This window comes from Adiantum capillus-veneris, chromosome 13, assembly GCF_014529385.1.
Source record: "Adiantum capillus-veneris isolate H3 chromosome 13, ASM1452938v2, whole genome shotgun sequence".
Lineage (NCBI taxonomy): Eukaryota > Viridiplantae > Streptophyta > Polypodiopsida > Polypodiales > Pteridaceae > Adiantum > Adiantum capillus-veneris.
Genome location: NC_140943.1, coordinates 3,802,780 through 3,826,606, shown reverse-complemented (window position 1 = coordinate 3,826,606; position 23,827 = coordinate 3,802,780). Strand labels below are relative to the sequence as shown.

Below are 23,827 nucleotides of genomic sequence, written 5' to 3'. Positions count from 1 at the left end.
AAACCGATGCAAAAAGGCAAGTGACAGCCCAAAATGCAGCCATAGACCCAGTCTCGTGGGTCTGTGAGTCTGTCTGCGAAGTAGGCTGTGTCTACCAATTTGAGCTGTGTACTCAAAGAATGACATTGTGCCCTGGTCAGTGTCCATCGCAGGCCAGCACCACTCCCCAAGATCCCAAGCAACCTGCAATAAGGGACAACCCTCCCATATCCATAGCCTCCAACGAGGAGCCATATCCACTGAGAAGTATGGATCCACCTCTCTCCTCCTCCCACAGGACCCAACAATGCGAATGGGTGTCCATGTATGTTGCTGAATCTCCTGAAAGGAGGCCGTGTGGGAGAGCAATCTGATGTGACCAAGGCTCCTGTTCTGCTCCACTGAGACAAAAAACATACTAAGTTCTGCACCCAGATGGGATGTCCCCAACAATTAAAGACAACCACCCAGCCTCTATGCACGGGCATAATATGGTACTAAGACTGAGAGATAGAGAGAGAAGAGAATACGACACCAGAATGTTGTCAAACCCTCCTCCGAATGCCCCACTCTCTATGGCGAGAGCGGTCTACTTATGATTGCACAAATCTCTACAGTGCTTGGACTTGCCGACGATGTTGACGACGACGAGACGGGCTGAAATCTGCAAATCTATATCTGCTGAATTGTGACTGTATGTCGGTGACGACAGCGATGACGACGATGCAACGACAACGCGCTGAAAACGCAGATGCTGAAATCTGGTTTTCCGGGCTGAAACTGCAAACTTCGTAACTGATCGTGCGGCGAGGATTTGCTGCGGGAAGGTGAGATCTGCGAGGTTCGAGGCTTGTTCTGCGGAGTAGCTATGCTGAAAACTGAAAACGCTGGTCTCCTTGTTGACTTGTCGTGACAAAACTGCAAAAACGCTGGTCTGCTAGACTGATTTGGTGTCATGCAAGAAGAATCAGCTAACGCTAGGGCTGATCTGCTGTTGTAGGGGAATCTGCTAACGCTAGGGCTGATCTGCTGTCTACTGTCGCCATGAATCTGCAAGTGCAGAAACGTTGGCTGATCTGATGCAAAAACGCTAGGTCTTCTGCAATGCTGAAAACGCTAGAGTTGTCGCGGGGGTTGGTCTTGCTGAGAAGTTGCTTGTTGAGCAAGGTGCTCCTGCTGCCTCTTCTGCCAGAAAGTGCTAGCTTTGGTTTCCTTATATATTTCATTAGCAATGTTGCCCTACCTAGTTCCCAACAAAAGTCACTTAATAAATAAGTGAAAAATGTCAAAAATAGGAAAAATAGGTTTAATGCACTGGAAAATTTCCCTGATGGATTTTGATGGTAATGCTGATGATCATGTTGTGTGAAACCGGAGGATATGCATCTATTCTAAGTGTCCGGACATGCACGGTTTGCGAACAGACTCACAAAAGTGCCAGGTCACTTCCTATTCTAGACTGACTTGATTGAACTGAACCCTGGTCATGCTGTAGCTTGTCCACGGACACATAGGATTGGATGTGTCACGTGACATCCTTTTCAATGTGCTCCTTTTCAAAGTGAAGTACTTGTACCAAACTGTGTGGCGTCGAGGGAGATCGCCAACAACATCAAGAATCCTCGAAAGGACTCTTCACCGGCCCACTCTGAGGTGTGGGTCGTGCGATACTTGAACTTCATAAAGGTCTGCAATGCCTTCTTCTTTGGGCCGCGCCGAAAGCGACACAAAGTCATCTTCAATGCTTCCACTTCGTCTATAGTCATGCGTCTACCTTCTTCAAGAATCTTCGAGGATGAAAATTCCTAAAACCACTTTCAACACAAAACCATGAACATACCCATTCCATGTAAAGTGACTGGAAAAATACTATTCCTTCGAACAAACTATGCATGCGATGGAGATAAACAAAGTGACGGAGTGCCAAACCATTCATCAAACACACGCAAACCATGGGGTCGAATCTTGACTTTATGATCTAAAGCAATCAATTGTGGCAAAACACAATGGAAATGCGGATGCTTGATGCTCAATCTTTCTTGTGGTCCTTCGGATATCGTGTCATGCCAAGAAAGAGACATGGAATGTGAATCCCTTGAATGCAAACATTTCAGCTTTTCATGAGTAATCCGCATACATCCGTGCTCATTCATGAGTGAATTGTGCTCATCGTGCAATATGTCATGCCTATGAAAAGGGATCACATAAGGACGGTGACTAAAATACAAGAAAGCATCACGAATAAAACACTCGAACAATGCATGCAGACTAATCATGCGAACACATAGTACTTCCTGTGGGGGTTCTTTGGACCTCGACTCGAGAGCCAAGATTGGTGCTTCGTGATTGATCGTCTCTGCAATGAGGTTAGCTTCACTAGAGAAAGTATCAACTAACACATCATCCTTGTGAACAATCACATCGTCATGCAAATCATCATGCTTGTCATTATCAGGCAATTCATCATGCTTGTCATTATCATTCAAATCATCATGCTTATCATTGTCATTCAAATCATCATGCTTATCATAATCATGCAAATCATGTGCGTCATGCTTGGGAGAAGAAGAGATTGAGAGAGTCTCCTTTTCTCGAATCTCTTGCATCTGTGCTTGCACTTGAGAAAAGAATTGGAACAAGGTGGCTTTCCGTTCGTTGTGCTCATTCTCTATGGCTGCCATTCTTTCTTCGTGTTCACGTTGTATTTTTGCTTTTCTTTCTGCGGCCTCCAAGTGTGCTTGCTCGCGTTCACGCTCAAAGTTGGCCTTTCTTTCTGCTTGTCCTTGCTCCGTGTTGTTGTGACGGAACTGCAAAAACGCTGGCTGTTATGCTGCTCCAAAAACGCTAGGCTGATTTGGTGTCATGCGGGAAGAATCTGCTAACGCTAGGGCTGATCTGCTGTCTACTGCCGCCGTGAATCTGCAAGTGCAAAAACGCTGGCTGATCTGATGCAAAAACGCTAGGCCTTTTGCAATGCTGAAAACTTTAGAGTTGTCGCGGGGTTGGTCTTGCTGAGAAGTTGCCTGTTGAGCAAGGTGCTCCTGCTGCCTCGTCTGCCAGAAAGTGCTAGCTCTGGTTTCCTTATATATTTCATTAGCAAAATTGCCCTACCTAGTTCCTAACGAAAGTCACTTAATAAATAAGTGAAATGTCAAAAATAGGGAAAATAGGTTTGATGCACTGGAAAATTTCCCTGATGGATTCTGATGGCATAGTTACATGGGACGGCGGGTCGGGGTTGAGAACGGGGTCGGGATGGCAAAAGTTAGGAAACGGGGACGGAGGTCGGAACGACAAAAAAAAAAGAGAGTTTTTTTGGCATTTTTTGACCTACACACATGCCACACACATAGAGCATCACTTTGACCATAAATTTACACTAAATAGACCAAAGAACACGAGTCATATAGGCTGAAATGTGCTAATAAAACATCGATGATCGATGGATACAAAATGAGAAGTGCATGCCACAAGGGCTCAAGAGTCAAAAAGCCTAAAGGACTTAGGACAAGCCCGAGGCCTCAAGGATAACAGAAAGTACAAAGGGCTATGTAGTAGGTAGAGTCGTAGACTCAAGAGTCTAGACTCGAGAGTCGAGTGATCAATGATCATCAAACTCAAGAAGTGCTCGCCTGCTGAATCTCCACATCGTCGTCGTAGTCGAGGTCGTCAGCGACGTATGAGGGCTCGGGAGGCTCGCATTGAGGCTCGAAATCCTCCTCTAGCTCCTCCAAAAGAGTATCGGCCATAGATGGATTCTCTTGTGCCATCTCCCACTCAGTGAAAGGATCTGCCTTGTGTGTGACGCTTTTGGCAAGCATGCGCAAGTTAGCGCTCACAAACACCAAATCATTGGCCCTCTGAACCCCAAGGCGATTCCTCTTCTTAGAGGCAATGTGGCTGTACACACTCCATAGTTGCTCCAAGCAACTAGTGGTACATGCTTGGCTAAGGACACGAACAGCCAAGCACTGCAAATGTGGGCCATCTCCTCCATAGTCCTCCCACCACAAAACCGAGCCAATCTTGTTTGCGATCAAGCTGTGCATCTACACATCCATAGGAGCCCTTCTTTTGCCTGTAGTTGAGTAGCTCGTCTCTAATCTTGCGCCTAATGTCACTGCTAGGCTCAAGGCGCTCCAATGCAAGCCGCCATCCTTTGCTCACCTCCTTGTCGGTCTCTTGACGCCTTCCTTGAAACTCAGGGTTAAGCACATAAGCTGCCGCATGAAGTGGAGAGTAGTATCCATTCCACCTCGACTCACACAAGCCGTGAATCTCCGCATACTGAGCAGGGTCAGGCACAAGCTTCTCAAGTGTCTCTATCATCCGATCCATGGCTTCGTAGACTTTGCCAATGCATGGCTGCAAGCCATCCACCACTCGAAGTAGGTGTAGAATAGGCTTGACCATGGCATCAAGAGTCTTCACCTCCTCCCACCAAGCGGCGTTGTCGGCCCATTCTCGGCATTTCAATCCTACTGCTGATGTAGACTCCGGCATGGCCTGGAACTCATCACTGAGAAAGAGGCCCCTTAAGGCTCCGCCACATGTAGACAAGCGGCCTAGCATAAGCCAATTAAATGCAAATCTTGTCTCTGAATATTTGAGCAAGGACAAGTGGCTCCTCTTTGAGAATTCATGGCGCACTTTTTGATGGTTGAGCACAAAGGAGACAATTCGAGAGGCGTCACCAGTGGTGGGTGAAATCCATGACAAGTTCCCTATGTCCTTGAGGAGGTTATTGAGGCAATGCGCCATGCAAAATGTGACATGGATGCTGGGATACATGCCCTCAATGATAGCTCCGGCTGCCCTATTTGACGCCTCTCCATCTGCAACCATACAAAGGACATTCTCCAGGCCGGTGATCTCTATGGTGCTTGTCCACTCCGCAGCAAGCATCTCGGCGGCCTTGCCACTATCGGATGCATCATGTGACTCCACAAAGTACATCTCCCCCCGAGAGTAGGCCACCACCCCGTGGATGGGCCGCTTGCGGGTGTCGCTCCATCCATCTACAAGAAGAGAGACGCCATTGGTCTCCCACAAATCCTTTGTTGCTTGGGCCACTTGCTCCACGGCAAGCTTCTCTTTGTCAAGGAGGGTGGTGCGAAGCCTCTCCGATGAAGGTGGCACATAAGAGGGGCCATATTCCCCTATTTTCGTAACCATGGTTCGAAAGTATGGAGACCTATCCACACAAAATAGAGCATGTTGTGTTAGTATGGAGAGTCGAGAGTCGAGAAGTTATAACCCATTATGAATACAAAATGGAAGATTGCAATGTGCATATGCCAAGGGAAACTCACCGCGAAGCATGGAAGGCAATGTGGTCGTGGAAGAAGAATCGGGCAACCGACCTATCCACCTCTTCCTTCAATTTAGGATTCCAATTTTCGTTGAGAGTGGTTTGGCGATGCGGAATGGAAGAGGACGGTGTAGATGCATGGCTCTTGAAGGTTCGAGAGATGTCGTCAAGGTTGGCTTCCCTTTGCTCTCGTGGTGTCGCCGTGGCGGAGGGATCAACGGCAACAAAACGGCCCCTCTTGGCCGCTTCCGCAACCTCATACACCGTGAGCTTCTCAAGAAGATCCAACCTCTTCTCGGGAGCTACATGAGGGCAAAACTTCACCTCGTGACCGGGTTCATGAAGAAGATGGGCTCGCACTTTGTTTGAACCACCCGTTCTCTTGTATGGACATAGCTTGCACGTCCATGGTGTTGCACCGCCACCTTTGCCACGCGAGCTAAAGTCGACTTCATCCCACCACGACCACGTTTGCACGGCGGGCCTCCTTCGAGAAGAAGCGGCTTGAGAAGTGGAGTTGGTTTGAGATGACATGATGGTGGAGAGACTCGAGAGAGTAGAGCTTAGAAGTTAGAGGAGTTAGAGGAGAGCTTGTGTGGAGAGAGAGTAGAGGAGAGCTTCAAAGTGGGTAGAAGAGGGAGAGGAGAGCTTCAAAGTTCAAACTTCAAAGTGGGTAGAAGAGGGAGAGACTTGAGAGTGGAGACTAGAGTGTAGAGTAGTCAATGGTCATGCTTCAAGCTTGAGCAATGAGCATTGAGTAGAGAGGAAAGCATTGATGATTGAGTAGCTTGAGCCTTGAGCTTGAGGGAAATGGAATGAGCATTGAGACTATGAGTATTAAGAGGCCCAAGGGAGCCTTTTATAGCCTCCCAAGGGCCAAGGCTCCCAAAATGTGGCAGTTGGGGCTGCACAGATCCGTTAAAAACGGTCATAAACGATCAAATTTTTGAATGGACTGCAGCCGTTCCCGGTCGACCCGTCCGACCCTTGCCGTTCCGGTCCGTCCCCCCTGCGACCCGCCCGTCCGGCCCGATTTCCGTCCGTCCCTCGACGTTCCCTTCCGTTCCCGGCCTGGTTACGGCCGTCCCCCCCGTCCCGTGTAACTATGTCTGATGGTAATGCTGATGATCATGTTGTGTGCAACCGGAGGATATGCATCTATTCTAAGTGTTTGGATATGCAGGGTCTGCGAACAGACTCACAAAAGTGCCAGATCACTTCCTATTCTAGACTGACTTGATTGAACTGAACCCTGGTCATGTTGTAGCTTGTCCACGGACACATAGGGTTGGATGTGTCACGTGACAAGTACCTTCCAAGTTTCATTGCGCGCAAATAGTCCTGGGACAATAAACTTGGTCAGTAAAGCTCTGCACTGCATCTCAGGATCTATGATACCAAGACCACCCTTCTCCTTGGGCATAATGATCGTCCGCCAAGCAACACGTGCCCTGGTATCATTGGACCCATCTGAGCCACCCCAAAGAAACTTACGAAGAATCAAGCGACGTAACCTCTTCATGACGCCCGAATGAAGCATCCAGCAAGAAGCAATATACCATACCGATGCCAACAAAACCTGATTCGCAACAAGTACTCTCCTAGCAAGAGAAAGGTGTTGCGAGGACCAATGACAGTTTTCGTATGAGAGACGGAAACACGGGCATAAACTGCTGCTTTGAGGATACATCCAAACCAACTTGAAAACCCAAGTACCGGCATGTTTGACCAGGCTGCAACCAAGTAAAACCATCCTCTACACCCCATGTCGGAATGTCATCAGAGGCCACCAAAATCCCGTATGATTTAGACCAGTTGATGCGTGCACCACTGGCTAAGCAATACACATCCAAGACCTCCCGCATGGCTCTCAAATACTCAAGTACATACTTACCATAAGCACGGTGTCATCAGCAAACTCCTGATCAATCAGATCTCTCTCCCCTGCAACCAGAAGAACCACTCCTCGAATGTTTGCATGTTGAGATCTAATATAATCCGAAAGTGCCTCACCCACAAATAGATACATGCATACAACCAAGGGACATCCCTGCCTAACCGACCGAGAAAGGTGAAAGTAGTCACCAATGTAACCTCCTATGGTAATAGCACTCCTCGCTGATCTATAATGTGCAGAAACCCAGTGATCCAACCTTGAGGGAACCTGTCACGTGACACATCCAACCCTATGTGTCCGTGGACAAGCTACAGCATGACTAGGGTTCAATTTAATCAAGCTAGTTTAGAATAGGAAGTGATCTGGCACTTTTGTGAGTCTGTTCGCAGACCGTGCATGTCCAGACACTTAGATTAGATGCATATCCTCTGGTTGCACAGAGCATGACCATCAGATTTCCATAAGAACCCATCAGGAGCATTTTTACGGTGCATAGACTTATTTTCTCTATTTTTGACATGTTTCACTTATTATTTTTAAGTGACTTTTGTTGGAAAGTAGGTAGGGCAAATTTACTAAGTTTGTATATATAGAAACCTAGCGCTAGCACTTTCTGGCAGAAAAGGCAACAGGCGCACCTTGCTCAACAGGCAACTTCTCAGCAAGACCAACCCCCGCGACAACTCTGGCGTTTTCTCTCACCAGAAGGCCTAGCGTTTTTGCACCAGATCAGCCAGTGTTTTTGCACTTGCAGATTCCCGGCGACAGCAGACAGCAGGTCAGCCCTAACGTTAGCAGATTTCCCCGAAAGAGTAGATCAGCCTAGCGTTTTTGGATTGCAGTTCAACCCTTAGAGTTTTGCAATTTCATCGCGACAAGATCAACAAGTAGACCAGCGTTTGCAGTTTTCAGCAGTCAAGCACCGCAGTAGAACCCCCAAACCTCGCAGATCTCACCTTCCTGTAGCAGATCCTCGCCGCATGGTGAGATTCATCAAGGTTTACAGTTTCAGCCCGAAAATACGCAGATTTCAGCATCTGCGTTTTCAGTGCGTGGTTGTCGTACCCTCCTTATCGACATCGTCACCGACATAGAGTCAGAATTCAGCAGATAAAGATTTGCAGATTTCAGCCATTAGCAATTTCAGATTTCAGCCCGTCTCGTCGTCGTCCTCATCGTCGTCGACATCGTCGGCAAGTCCAAGCATTGTAGAGATTTGTGCAATCAATACACATCCAACCCTACGTGTCCATGGACAAGCTAGAGCATGACCAGGGTTCAGTTCAATCAAGTCAGTCTAGAATAGGAAGTGATATGGCACTTTTGTGAGTCTGTCCGCAGACCGTGCATGTCCAGACACTTAGATTAGATGCATATCCTCTGGTTGCACAGAGCATGACCATCAGATTTCCATCAAAACCCATAAGGAGCATTTTTACAGTGCATAGACTTATTTTTTCTATTTCTGACATTTTTCACTTAATATTTTTAAGTGACTTTTGTTGGAAAGTAGGTAGGGCAAATTTACTTAGTTTGTATATATAGAAACCTAGCGCTAGCACTTTTTGGCAGAAGAGGCAGCATGAGCATTGCTCACAGGCAACTTCTCAGAAGGACCCCAAGTTCTCTAGCGTTTTTGCATCACAGCAGAAGAGCTAGCGTTTTTGGACAAGAACCCATATCAGCCAGCGTTTTTGCATCTGCATGAGCGTGGCGACAGCAAAGGAGAATTCAGCCCTAGCGTTAGCAGTTGCAACAGCAGATCCATAGCAGATTTTCCCTCAAGAACTAGCGTTTTTGCATCTGCAAGACATCTCAGCGTTTTTGCAGATGTTCACGACAGATTCAGCCCTAGAACCAGCGTTTCAGTTTTCAGCAGTTAGAACCCGTAGAAGAGAACCCCCGAACCTCGCAGATCTCACCTTCCCGTAGTAGATCCTCGCCGCATGGTCAGATCCATCGAAGTTTGCAGATTCAGCCCGGAAAACGCAGATTTCAGCATCTGCGTTTTCAGCGCGTCGTCGTTGCATTGTCGCCATCGACATAGAGTCAAAATTCAGCAGATAAAGATTTGCAGATTTCAGCCATTAGCATTTTCAGATTTCAGCCAGTCTCATCGTCGTCCGCATTGGTCGTCGACATCGTCGGCAAGTCCAAGCATTGAAGAGATTTGTGCAATCATAAGTAGACTGCTCTCGCAATAGAGAGTGGGGCCTTCGGAGGAGGGTTTGACAACATTCTGGTGTCGTATTCTCTTCTCTCTCTATCTCTCAGCCTCAACACCTTCATTCACAGTGTTCACCACTTTGTTTGTGTCCATTGCACTCTCTCACTAAAGGAACGAAAGGCTCTCCCTTCCTAGTAAAAGAAACCTTGAGCACAGTTCGGAGCACTCATCTTGAGCAAAATTCAACATTCACTTCCGCTGTACCTTACATTGGTATCAGAGCTTTGGCAGTGTTTTGTATCACTCAAGGAAAGAACCACAAGAATTTTTTGTGCTTGTTGCGGTCGCACGTAACCCACGTTCTCTTGGGCGTATCGATTCCTAATCGTGTTTTTGTAGAGTGACAGGAAACCCAAGAAAGAAGGGCTTGTCTGGCCTCCCCTTGTGCCTCTTTTCAGTCATTGAGAGCGGACCGTGCACTTAGCGGCCGGCCAATTGACGTGAGGTTGGAAAAAGCAACCTTGGTGTGAGCGCAAGGCCGCCAAGGGGTGCGCCCGTAGAAAAGAGCAGAACTTGGGTGAAGAGAAGATCCTTCTCTAACACAGATTGCAAGCTAAAGAAGAACCTCAAGAACCCAAGAACCTCACGATCCTCAAGAACCTCAAGAGCTTAAGAACCCCCAAGAACCAAGACCCACAAGAACCTAAGTTCCTCGTGAACTTAAGAACCTAAGACCACAAGAACCCAAGACTTCAATGGATGGTCATCACTCGAAGTGGAATGGATACTTCGCTTGGCGGTGATGAGCATGAGAGAGGCAAGAAGAATTTTCCCCACCAAGAGGTGTTTCCGACCCTCTCCCTTCCCCGTCTACGCCAAGGATTGCACTAACTCCTATGGAGGAGTTGAAGCAGTTGTTTATGAAAAGGAAGTTAGAACGCGAAGCAAGTAAAGCAGAAAGAATGGCAGCCATAGATCGTGAATCCGCAGAAAGAAGGGTAGCCATAGATCGTGAATACGAAGAAAGAATGGCAGCCATAGAGCGTGAGCACGAGCAAGCATGCTTGGAAGCCAAAGCACGAGAAGCAAAGTTGGATCGCGAGAACAAAGAAAGAGAAGCAGAATTTGATTGCGAGAACAAAGAAAGACAAGTAGCATTTGATCGCGAGAACAAAACAAGACAAGCAATGAACGACCGACACATGAATGAAATGTTGCGACTCTTTTCTCAAGTTGAGGCACAGATGCAAGAGATTCGAGAAAAGGAGACTCTCTCAGTCTCTTCTTCTCCAAAGCCTGACACACAGGATTTGCATGATGATCAAGATGTGATTTCTCACAAGCATGATGATTTGCATGAAGATGATGTGATTGTTCACAAGGATGATGTGTTAGTTGATAATTTCTCTAGTGAAGCTAACCTCATTGCAGATTCGATCAATCATGAAGAACCGATCTTGGCTCTTAAGTCGAGGTCTACAGAACCCCCACAGGAAGATTCGATCAAACAGGAAGAACCGATCTTGGCTCTCGAGCCTAGGTCCAGAGACCCCTCACAGGAAGTACTATGTGTTCGCATGATTAGTCAGCACGCATTGTATGAGTGTTTCATTCGTGATCGTTTCCTGTATTTTAGAAGGCGTCTTTATGTGATCCCTTTTCCTTGGCATGACATATTGTACGTTGAGCACGTTTCACTCATGAATGAGCACGAATGTATGCGGATTTTTCATGAAAAGCTAATAAGTATGCATTCAAGGAAGCCACATTGCATGTCTCTTCCTTGGCACGACACAGTATCAGAAAGAGCACAATAAGGATTGAGCATCAAGCATAGGCATTTCCATTGTGTTTTGCCACAGTTGATTGATTTAGATCAGAAAGTCAAAATTCGACCCCATTGTTTGCGTATGTTTGATGAACGGTTTGGCACTCCGTCAATTTGTTCGTCTGCATTGCATGCACAGTTTGTTCGAAGGAATAGTGGGTATGTTCATGTTTTTGTGTTGGAAGTGGTTTCAAGAATTTTCACCTTCGGAGATTCTTCAAGAAGGTAGCAGTGAAGGAGCCTCATATGACTTTGTGTCGCTTTCGGCTCGGCCCAAAGAAGCAAGCGTTGCAGACCTTTATGAAGTTCAAGTATTGCATAACCCACACATCAGAGTGCCCCGGCAAAGAGTCCTTTCCAGTTGGCGATCTCCCTCGACGCCATACAGTTCGGTACCAATACCTCACTTTGCAAAGGAGGGGATGTCACGTGACACATCCAACCCTATGTGTCCATGGACAAGCTCCAGCATGACCAGGATTCAGTTCAATCAAGTCAGTCTAGAATAGGAAGTGATCTGGCACTTTTGTGAGTCTATTCGCAGACCGTGCATGTCCAGACACTTAGATTAGATGCATATCCTCTGTTTGCACAGAGCATGACCATCAGAACCCATCAGGAGCATTTTTATAGTGCATAGACTTATTTTCTCTATTTTTGACGTTTTCACTTGTTATTTTTAAGTGACTTTTGTTGGAAAGTAGGTAGGGCAAATTTACTAAGTTTGTATATATAGAAACCTAGTGCTAGCACTTTCTGGCAGAAGAGGCAGCAGGAGCATTGCTCACAGGCAACTTCTCAACAGGACCCCAAGTTCTGTAGCGTTTTTGCATCAGAGCAGAGGAGCTAGCGTTTTTGGACAAGAACCCAGATCAGCCAGCGTTTTTGCATCTGCATCAGCCTGGCGACAGCACAGGAGAATTCAGCCCTAGCGTTAGCAGTTGCAACAGCAGATCCATAGCAGATTTTCCCGCAAGAAGATTTTCAGCCCTAGCGTTTTTGCATCTGCAAGACACCTCAGCGTTTTTGCAGATCTTCCCGACAGATTCAGCCCTAGAACCAGCGTTTTCAGTTTTCAACAGTTAGAACCCGCAGAAGAACCCCCGAACCACGCAGATCTCACCTTCCCGCAGCAGATCCTCGCCGCACGGTCAAATCCATCGAAGTTTGCAGATTCAGCCCGGAAAACGCAGATTTCAGCATCTGCGTTTTCAATGCGTCGTCGTCGCATCGTCGCCATCGACATCGTCACTGACATAGAGTCAGAATTCAGCAGATAAAGATTTGCAGATTTCACCCATTAGCATTTTCAGATTTCAGCCCGTCTCATTGTCGTCCTCATCGTCGTCGACATCATCGGCAAGTCCAAGCATTGTAGAGATTTGTGCAATCATAAGTACACCGCTCTCGCCATAGAGAGTGGGGCCTTCAGAGGAGGGTTTGACAAGCTTCTAGTGTCGTATTCTCTTCTCTCTCTATCTGTCACGTGACACATCCAACCCTACGTGTCCGTGGACAAGCTACAGCACGACAAGGTATTCGTCGGTCCAGTCAGTCTATATTAGCAAGTGTTCTAGTCTGTTCGCAGACCGTGGATGTCCAGACACTTAGATTAGATGCATATCCTCTGGTTGCACACAGCATGATCATAAGCATTCCCATCAGAATCCATCAGAATCCTTCAGGGGAATTTTCCAGTGTATTTGACCTATTTTTGACATTTTTCACTTATTATTTTTAAGTCACTTTTGTTGGAAAGTAGGTAGGGAAAATTGAGTAAGTTTGTATAGAAGCAAACCTAAGCTAGCAATAATTGGCAGAAGAGGCAGCATGAGCACCTTGCTCAATAGGCAACTTCTCAGCAAGACCAACCCCCGCGACTACTCTAGCGTTGTTCTGCCCTTTTCTGTAGTCAAAGTCGCTTTTCTCGCCCGATAATCGACCACGGCGTTTTTCTTGTGGTACCAGGGAATCCCTAAGAGAACATCACAACTCTCCAAAGGCATTATGAAGAAGTCCTCATGCCCCAAATACCCCTGACAATGCAACCGAAGTTTGCCAATGACAGGTGTAATGGCTACGTCCCTGCTGGGTGCCGCTAGAACTGCCTCTGCAAGTGGTCCCATCCGATCGGGAGTAATCTCGAGCCGCGCCGCCAATTTCGGTGAAATGAAGTTGGCCTTGGCTCCTCCATCAAAGAAAATCAGGGCCTCTTGATCTTTCACTTTGCCCCAAGCTCGGCAAAGTTCTGTACTCTCATCCATGGTGTCGGGATCAGTACCCACACAATCTGGAACCAATCCTGTTTTCATCTTTCCTTTTCGTACACGGTCCTCAGCTGCTCTCGAACTCTCAGGCCTTTCGTCGTCCTTGTCATTCTGTTCTTTCTGTGCCTTTTTAGGGCACTTCGCGGAGATATGTCCAGTTTCCCCGCATCCAAAGCACTTCCCTCCCTGATGTAGCGAGTCCGCTCCTGAGGAGTAAGTCTGGGTCGTGCATCCTTTTTCTCTGGGTTGCTCTTTCTTTTTCTACTTTCATTCCCAGAAGTCTGTCCGTTTTAGGTTAGAGGAATCCAATGAACCATTCCCCGCATCAATCGGATTCCTGGATCGGCAGATGTGAGGCAGTTTCACCCAGAAACTTAGCCCTGATCAAACTTATTAATAAATTGTCACGTGCACATCTAACCCTATGTGCATGTGGACAAGCTACTTCATGACAAGGGTTCAGTTAGCCTAACTTAGAAAGTGTTCTGGCACTTTTGTGAGTCTGTTCGCAGACCGTGCATTCCAAGGCACTTAGAGTAGATGCATATCCTCTCGTTGCACACAGCATGATCATCAGCATTACCATCAGAATCCATCAGGAGCATTTTCCAGTGCACAGAACCTATTTTCCCTATTTTAGCCATTTTTCACTTATTGTTTTTAAGTGACTTTTGTTGGGAATTGGGTAGGGCAAATGAGCCAAGCCAATATAAAAGAAAACCTAGAGCTAGTGAAATCTGGCAGAAGAGGAAGGAGAGCACGGGCACTAGGTGCAACAGGCCCTCTAGAGAACTTCTCAACAAGAACCACTCCCTTGAACCCTAGTGTTTTCAGCCCTTGAAGGGCTAGCATTTTCATTCCTTAAGCCTCAGCGTTTTCAGCCTGGCATATCAGCGTTTTTCAGCAATGCAACCCAGCGCTTCAGAGCCAGCAATTCAGCGTTTTTGCACCTGCAGAATTCAGCGTTTTTGCAGCAGCAGAACTCAGCATTTCAACAGCAAATTTAGCAGATAGATCCAGCGATTGCAGCTGATAAAGAACAGCCCGAAAGGAGCATTTTCAGTTATACGTCGTCGTTGCCGTCGTTTCCAACCTAGACACACATTGCATCATAAGCTTCACGAGTTTGCATCAGCATCTTGTACCAGTTTTGTGCAATCAATAGCATAGACTTCTCTCGCCACCGACAGAAGGGCCTTCGGAGGAGGGTTTGACAACTTGTCTGGTGTCGTATTCTTCTCTCTCTATCTCTAGGTCTCAGTACCTTCATTCACAGTGTTTATCCACTTGGTTGTGATCACTTGCACTCTCTCATTAAAGGAACGGAAGGCTCTCCCTTCCGTAAGTAAAAGGAACCTTGACCACAGATCGAAGCACTCATCTTGAGCAAAATTTCAACATTCACTTCCGTTGCACCTTACATTGGTATCAGAGCTTTGGCAATGTTCTGTATCACTCAAGGAAAGAACCTCATAATTTTTTTTGCTTGTTGCGGTCGCAGGGCGTGTCGGTTCCTAATCGTGTTTTTGAAGAGTGACAGGAAACCTAAGAAAGAAGGGCTTGTCTAGCCTCCCCTTGTTTCTCTTTTCACTCATTGAGAACGGACCGTTAACTTAGCGGCAGGCCAATCGATGTGAGGTGGGAAAAAGCAACCTTGGTGTGAGCGCAAAGCCGCCAAGGGGTACGCCCGCGGAAAGAGAAGAGCTCGGGTGAAGAGAAGATCCTTCTCTAACACGGATTGCAAGCGAAAAAAGAACCTCAAGAACTTCAAGAACCTCAAGAACTCAAGAACCTCAACACCCTCAACAACTCAAGACCCTCAAGAACCCAAGAACCAAGAGCCACAAGAGCCAAGTTCCTCGTGAACTTAAGAACCCAAGACTTCAATGTATGGTCATTACCCGAAGCGGAATGGACACTTCGCATGGAGGTTATGAGCATGGCAGTGGCGAAGAAGAATTTTCCCCACCAGCAGGTTTTTCTGACCCTCCCCCTTCCTCATCTACGCCACGGATTGCACCAATTGTCACAAAGTGATGACGTGGCGGACAACAGAAACCCTAATTTCTGCCAAAAACCCTAAAATTATTGCAAACCCTAAAAACTGCTAGAAACCCTAATTCGCAGCAAACCCTAATTTCTGGAAACCCTAACTGCTGGCTGAAACCCTAATTTCTGGCGCCAGTGCCACGTGGCAGGGTTGTACGGATTTTCCGGAAATTGCGCCGCAATTTGCGCTGGCAGCTTTTGGGCGTTGCTTTTTGCATGAAAGAGAGAGAACTTGCTTTTTTTTAAATAAAAAAAAAAAAGAGACTCTCTCTAAGAGAGAGAACTGATGCTTTTGATTTTGAAAGCTTTTGGGGCTCTACTTTTGGGCATCCCTTGTAACCTTTAAATTAGTGGTGAGAGCCTCACTTCTCAGAGCATCTGGACGCAGAGTCTGAGAGTGAAACCCTAACCGCTCTCTTGTACTTTGATGATTGATTAATACAAAAAGAAATACCCAAAGGGGCGCCAGTCTTTGGGGCCAATATCTCTAAGCACGGAACTCCGTCGGGCCAGTGCAAATCTATTGTGATCTGTGAATTGTTTTGAAGTGGTTATTTGGTGCTGTCGCGGTTGATTCTTGACTTGGAGTGTCCAAGTTTGTTACAGTGGTATCAGAGCACGGCCGATTTCTCTTCTACGGAAAATTAGATCCCCGAATTTTTTTCCGCGGCACCTATGGCTTCAGGCAATGATCAGTCGACTCCCTCTGCATCTGGAGTCGACTCCCTCTACATCTGGAGATGCGGGCTGGGATCACAACGAAGATTCAGACAGAGAGTATGGCCCGCCTCGGCCTACTCAGGCGGAGCAAAGAGAGATAGAGCGTCGTCAATTGATTGGCGATGCAACAAAGATGATGCTCAATTTTGCCAAGGACCCGAAAATGGCAAAATATTGTGGATGATAGGCCGAAGAGAAGTTTAGCCTTGTCCCTAAATTCTCAAAGAGACCCTTCCAGAAATTACTGGTCATGCTAGATGCCCATTGTAGTGTAACAACACTTTGTCAAAACGCTTGTACAAATGTCACAAATTGATGACGTGGTAGTACTTCTCGGAAATTGCGCTGGCAGATTGATGGATTGCCCGGAATTCACGTTGACTGGTTGATGACGTGGCAGCTGTACGAACGCCCGCAATTTGCGTTGACATATTGACGTGGCAGCTGTACAGAATTCTGTAATTTGCGTTGGTTGCTTTTCGCCAGTTTTTGAGGACTGGTTGCTTTTGGAACTTTTGCTTCTAAGTTTAAAAGCCTTTAGGAGAGTTTTCTTTTGAGTTTAACTGCTTTTGGGGCTCTGCTTTTGGGCATCCCTTGTAAGAATAAAAGAGCCCTAGGGGCCTCACTTCACACAGCATCTGGGCGCAGAGTCTGAGAGCAGAGGACCCTACGGGAGTTGTACTTTGTTCAAAGAATAATATGAAAGAAATACCAAAAGGGGCGCTAGTCTTTGGGGGCAATCTCTCTTGATACGGAACTACGCCGGGCCGTGTCGACCAAATTGAACTGTGATTTTAAAGTTGTGAAGTATTTTAGGTGATTCTCTCTCGTGTCGCGACAGAATCTAGACTTGGGGTGTCCAAGTTTGTTACAGTGGTATCAGAGCATCAGGCGTGTGCTTTTCTCAAAGCATACCGGCTCTATGAAATTGCTGTCAGGGCACTCTTGGAAATTGTTATTTGAGGTATCTTCGGGCGGACTTATTAGCCACTCCCACCCTTCATACATCGTGCATCGAGCGCGCTCCCGTCTTCATCGCTTTGTCTTAGAGGGCATAAAGCCGTTAAGAATCGCAGATTACATATGGGTTCTCGTGAAGAATCTGATGGAGATAACACCTCTTAGTGGGAAGGCAAAAACAAGTTGAAAATCCGCCACAACAATCGATGAAAAGAATGCAGATTTGGGGTAAATTTTTTTTTTTGATGGAGAAGTTTGCCAAAGCAAAATACAAGCGTCCATTGCAGGATGACATGGGTGTGAAAAGATTGATGAAGTACTCTAGAGACCCAAGATTTGAGAAACACCTGAAGATTACCCGATTGATGAGATTCAGTCGAGATGTCATGAGGCCATTGATTCTCTTCTCTGGATGAGACGAAAGTTGAAAGGACAGACGAGTGCAGAAAAGCGAAAGCTTTACTCGCAGGAAGAGCTGGAATAGAACTCTTGACCAGAAGATGAACCAGATACTAGAAAGGACACTAAAATGGATACTGATGAACTGACAATCTGGTTGTTTGTAACAGATAACCGGAAATATCCTCGCTTCTGTATGGATCGGGAAGCATGGAGCTGGACATCCACTCTTTTGCAACGAGGTGAGCCATCTTCTTGCTTGTTTTGCAAGTGAAATCAAGGATGAGATGGTGACATCGAGAGCGACGGAAGCTCAGGAACGAATCGGATATCCTTTTGATTCGAGATAAGAATGATAAATTTGAATGAATGAATGATGACGCATGTTGAATGATTCTAGTGCGTCAAGATTCCCATATAAATGAGATGATTAGATGCTGTGGTGAGCGCATCAAGAGTTCCTGCGCGATGAGATGGCTACACAGAGATCTAGATGCATCAAGACTTCTCGACGGATGAGATGACTAAATGATTGAAACAATGTTCAATACGAACTAAGTTTGTGAATTAAGTACTTTGAAATAGGAATTTTCGACGATGAATTTGATTTATGTATGACATTAATGTTCTCTGGAAGAACTTGCTAGATGTGTGCAGATAACAGGTGAAATCGATGATAATGGATGACAAATTCGAAGCAATGACAGCTCCAGAATGAACCTGACAACGATAAGTATCATGCATTTTGAAGGAAACTAATGGAACTTGCTATTTGTGAACAGATAACAGGATTAAGAATGAGATGATGATGATTTTGGAGCGGTGACAGCTCCCGAATGTACCTCATAATGAATCATAAATCACGACCGATTCAATGGAATGAATGACTAGACCACTCTGTTCAATATGAACATAGTGATGGATTGGGATCCCCGAAAACGATTCTTGCACACGATAGTGCTTGAGGTGACAGATTCTCGCACACGACAGTGCTTGAGGCGAATGACTACTTGCACATGACAATGCTTGAGTAGAAAAAAAATAAAAATAAAAATCTCCATAGGCATGATCGCAATATGTGATTAGTTATTCTGACATCAATGAGGTCCAGAATGGATCTAGATGTGGTTACTAAATACGTTGCTAGCAGTCATGGTCTGAGATTTGGAATGAATGTTTTTGTGATTGAGTGTCATGTGATATCCTCTGATGTCATGTGCAGTGATGTGACTGTCGTCTTTTTACAAGTGCTAGATGTGTCGTGTCTAGTGCGTTGGTACTAACAGTCAGTCTCTACTAAGACAGTTTATGGCCTCTGTTTGTTTTGCAAGTGTAATCGAAGGCAATTACAATTCTTTCAAGAGGGGTGTATGTCACAAATTGATGACGTGGCAGTACTGTCTGAAAATTGTGCTGACAGATTGACAACGTGGCAAACTGTACGGATTGCCCAGAATTCGTGCTGGCTGGCTGATGACGTGGCAACTTACGGACGCTCGCAATTCACGTTGACATGTTGACGTGGTAGCTGTACGAAATTCCTAATTTGCCTTCGCTGCATTTTGCCAATTTTTGAGGACTACTTTTGCTTTTAAGTTTAAAAGCTTTTGGGACAGTTTGCTTTTGAGTTTAATTGCTTTTGGGGCTCTGCTTTTGGGCATCCCTTGTAAGAATAAAATAGCCCTAAGGGCCTCACTTCTCAGAGCATCTGGACGCAGAGTCTGAGAGCAGAGGACCCTGCGGAAGTTATACTTTTCTCAAAGATCAATATAAAAGAAATACCGAAAGGGGGGCCAGTCTTTGGGGCCAATCTCTCTTGGCACGGAACTATGCCGGGCCGTGTCGACCAAATTTAACTATGATTTTAAAGTTGTGAAGTATTTTAGGTGATTCTCTCTCATGTCGCGACAGAATCTAGACTTGGGGTGCCCAAGTTTGTTACAACAATCCATTTATGCAAGAGGGTTCCAAAACTGGAAAACCTAATCTAATGGACTCGTTTGAACATGCCGGTCCTGTGAACAAGCTCACAAAATTGCCGGTACTAATCCTCCTATGATTCTTGACACTCCTATGTAGTGATACGTGGAAAATTGACCGTGGAAGTCGACGAAGTATGTCCACGTGGCACACAGAGCCATGTGCACTTGACAAACAGTGTAATAATCAAGTGTGTGGTCATGCTAGATGCTCATAATTGAACAAATGAGTCCTACTTTTAGGACCCACTTATGAAGCACTATTAATTTTGAAAAAAATCTAGAGTAGGTACTCTATAGTTTTATTATAGACAATAAGTCACGATTTCTAGCTTCTATAAAGAATTAGTTTTCCATATAATTTAACCACCTAAATCACATTTGAGAATTTTTTGAACACACTTGATGTGAAGGTATTTTGAGAGTTAACGGTGATAGAGTTGAGTGAGACATCACGGGCATGTCTTGGTTGATCGACTATTTTACGTTTCTAAGCATTTTCAACATTGTTTTGGTCTTTATTGAGGGCCAAATAAACGGGTGTCCTCTAATTATGTTTTGACTGCAAGTGACACAAGCTGTTTTTGGGGCAGATTTTACCAGCAAGAGGCTTAATTACGGTTGAGTCTGTAAAGATGGCAGACTTGATAATTCTGAATACTGCTGTGGCTGGAAAATGGATTGATGCTACTATCAAGGAAGACCTTTCAAAAATGTTGAGGAAGACTTTGTGGTGGATTCATGAGATGCGGGGTCATTATTTCAACTTGGAGTTCGTGAAACATCTCCCAAATGCTGGCGGTGCTATGATTGACTCCCACGCTACTGCTGAATATTGGAAAAATAGAACACGGGAAAGGCTAAGGTGAGTTATCTTGTCTATCAATCATAAATACTCTTGAAGTTCCGGGCTGAGGCTGATTGTGTAGTATGGTGTCGATCTTTAGTCTTTGGCAGAAATCTAAAGTTCACATTAGTTTGTAATTGTCCCAAAACAGTGTTCTTTGTTGAAGAGATGCAAAATACTTAAGGGTTTTGTCATCAGGTAGAGTGGGTAGCAGAAGGTAGAGCATACCTCTGGCCACAATGCTATGTAAAGATAATTGCTGGTCTCATTGAGCTATAGAACTACATTTATTTTGTGCACTAATATCAAAATCTTCTGAAGTCCCATATACAAGTTAGAGGCCTTGGCTGTTGAAGGGAGAATGCAGCTGCAATACTCATTATAGAAACGCCTCCTGACATTGACTTTTTGACTTTGATTTTCTCATAGATCTGCTTAGTACACATTGTAAGGGATGATTCTGCCAATGGATTCTTGTGTAGTCAATTGTGGTTCATTTGGTGATGTGGAGTATGTTACTGAAACACCTTAGAAACTAGTTCTTGGAGTGCACAACCAGTTTAACAAGCAGAGGGGATTCGTTCACCAACAGAATTCTATGACAAAATGATGACACTGCTGAAGGATGTACACACATGTATGTCTATTCAAGTGGCTGGTAGTGTCAAACTTTAGCATACACCTGGAGGGCTGAGGCACCTTGACATGACAAGGAGAAATTTCCATGCACATTACATCTCATCTAAAACCGGTTGGCATCTCTTGATAGGTGGTGAAGTATTGAAAAGACTTGTAAGCATAGAACTGGAAAATACCTTTAAATAGTGATTTCCTTGCTGAGAGAGAATTTAGAGAGAGAGTTTGCACTGGAGAAGTGGTGGGCACTAAGCTAGGCGCCCCTGTTGGTATTTCTTTGTTTACTGTTATCTTCAACAGATGACAGTGGCTCTCTGCACATCCTCTTGCCAATACATTGATGATTGTGTTCCCTCAATAGATTGTGACATACCACCCTCTTAAAAGAAAAGGAATCATCATGATTACACTTGCGAAAAACAATACTCAACAAAGTAGATGTCACGTGCACATGGCTTTGTGTGCCACGTGGACATGCTTCATCGACTTCCAGAGCTAGTTCTGTACTTATCTCTAGATAGAAGTGTCTAGAGTCGTAGGAGAATTAGTATTGGCAATTTTGTGAGCTTTCTTGTAGGACCTACATGTCCAAACGAGTCCATTAGATTAGGTTTTCCAGTCTTGGAACCCTCTTGCATAAATGGTATGTACAAGCGTTTTGACAAATGTTGTTACACTAGGGTGGCCATCTGGCATGATGCGCATGTTGTTTTAGGTTAAGAGGAATCCAACGAAGTTTATTAATAAATCATTTTAAATGATTTGTTTTTATAACTTTGTCTTAAAGTTTATATATACCTAGATGAATGGAGGATTAGCCGAGATTCACCTTTGAAGGAAAGTGCAAGGTATAGACTTGTGGTAGTCACCCACAAGACAGTATAACCATCAGCTCCATCATGCATAGTATTGACTAAATACCATGACATCCCCATTAACGTCGTCAGTGCCCAATAGTGGTTGTAGAACTAGGTACTAACATATGCTCCCAAACACAACACACACCACATGCGCACACACATGAGCATACATCAATACAAAGTTCAGCGTACTGAGTTTCTTCAAGACTCTGGAGATCAAAAGTTTACCCTACCCAAGTCTTGATGGGTACTTAAGCAGTATCTCTATCCTATAAAAGAAGCAGAACAACTAGTGTTTTCCATCAGATAGCCAATGCTAGCCATTAGCCCTAGCATTTTTGCAGATCAGCCCCAGCAGTTTGCATCATCAGCCCTTTGGTGTTTTTTGCTCATTATTGCGAGCCATCCGTGCCGGATCAGCCCTAGCGGCTAACCTTTCAATTTTCAGTCCGTTCCATCGCCGGAGACGTCATGGGTCTGCTAACGCTAACCTCCTTGCTGCAGCCTGGACCTTCGGCATCCCATTGAGCCTCTTCTCGGCCAATTCCCTCACTGCATTGAGTGCTCCCCTTGCTGTCCATTATCGGCTTCATCATTATCTGTGTTTTCAGCCCTTCATTTTGTCAAGGTCAACGATGCGGAAGTGTAGAGACCAACCAGAGAGAGAGAGAGAGAGAGAGAGAGAGAGAGAGAGAGAGAGAGAGAGAGAGAGAGAGAGAGAGAGAGAGAGAGAGAGAGAGAGAGAGAGTCTCCTGAACCAATCCACCTTGGCAATGAATAATTGAGTGTGTGATACAATGGAGGCAAGGGGTAAATTGCCCTACCTAGACTTTAATAAATAAGTAAAATAAATACCTAAAAGAAAAAATAAATAATAGGATCACATTGGGTAGTTCACTTGAGATGCCAAAACACATTCCTCTCGCATCGGGAGTGCAAATGAGTTCCAAATCTTCTCCTTGGTTGTCACGTGCACATCTAACCCTATGTGCATGTGGCAAGCTGACCTACTTCTAGGGTTTAGGTAGCCTAGGAAGTGTTCTGGCAGGCACCCTTGGGAGCCTGTAAGCAGGTTGTGCATGTCCAGGCACTTAGACGAACTGCATACCCTCTGGTTGCACAACCCATGATCACTAGCATTATCATCATTACCCAACATGAGCATTTTCCACTGCATGAACCCTTTTTGCCAAAGTGCATATGAACCACCTCTTGCACTTATTATTTTTTAAGTAAGGAAGGCTCTCCCTTCTGCTAAGTAAAAGGAACCTTGAGCACTCACTGATCACTCATCCTAAGCTTACACCATCATTCACTTTTGCTGCTCATTACATTGGTATCAGAACTCTTTGGCAGTGTTCGGTATCATCACTCAAGGAAAGAATCACAAAAATCCACATGAATTTTTTTTCCTTCTTGTGATCGCACGTAACCCAAGACCACTTGGGTGTGTCGATCCCTAATCTGTGTTTTTGAACAGTGGCAGGTAACCCAAGAAAGAAGGGCTTGTCCAGCCTCCCCTCGTTCCTCTCTTCTGCCATAGTCTAGCGTCAGTCTTAGCGTAGGACCTAGCCTGGCATAGTTGTGAGCCTCTAGCAAGACGTGCATGCCCAGGCCGGTCATAGTTGCATCCCTCTCTTGCACAATACAATCATTTCAGCATGAGCATTTTTCAGAGCATAGAACCCTTTTTGCCAAAGTACACATCTTTCATGTCACGTGCACATCTAACCCTATGTGTATGTGGAGAAGGTACTTCATGACAAGGGTTCAGTTCAGTTCAGTCAGTCTAGAATAGGAAGTGATCTGGCACTTTTGTGAGTCTGTTTGCAGACCGTGCATGTCTAGACACTTAGAGTAGATGCATATCCTCTGGTTGCACACATCATGATCATCATATTTCCATCAGAAACCATCAGGAGCATTTT

At 45.4% G+C, this 23,827-nt stretch overlaps 1 protein-coding gene across 2 annotated transcripts in view; it reads left to right on the top strand.

Moving 5' to 3' along the window:
* The window catches only part of LOC147443533 (uncharacterized), an 88,856-nt gene that overhangs the window by 42,814 nt on the left and 22,215 nt on the right, over positions 1-23,827 (top strand). For both annotated transcript variants that reach the window (XM_086526334.1, XM_086526335.1), the window contains exon 3: positions 20,150-20,421. In XM_086526334.1, coding sequence (XP_086382460.1) covers positions 20,150-20,421 — 272 coding nt within the window. The remainder of the gene's footprint in view (positions 1-20,149; positions 20,422-23,827) is intronic.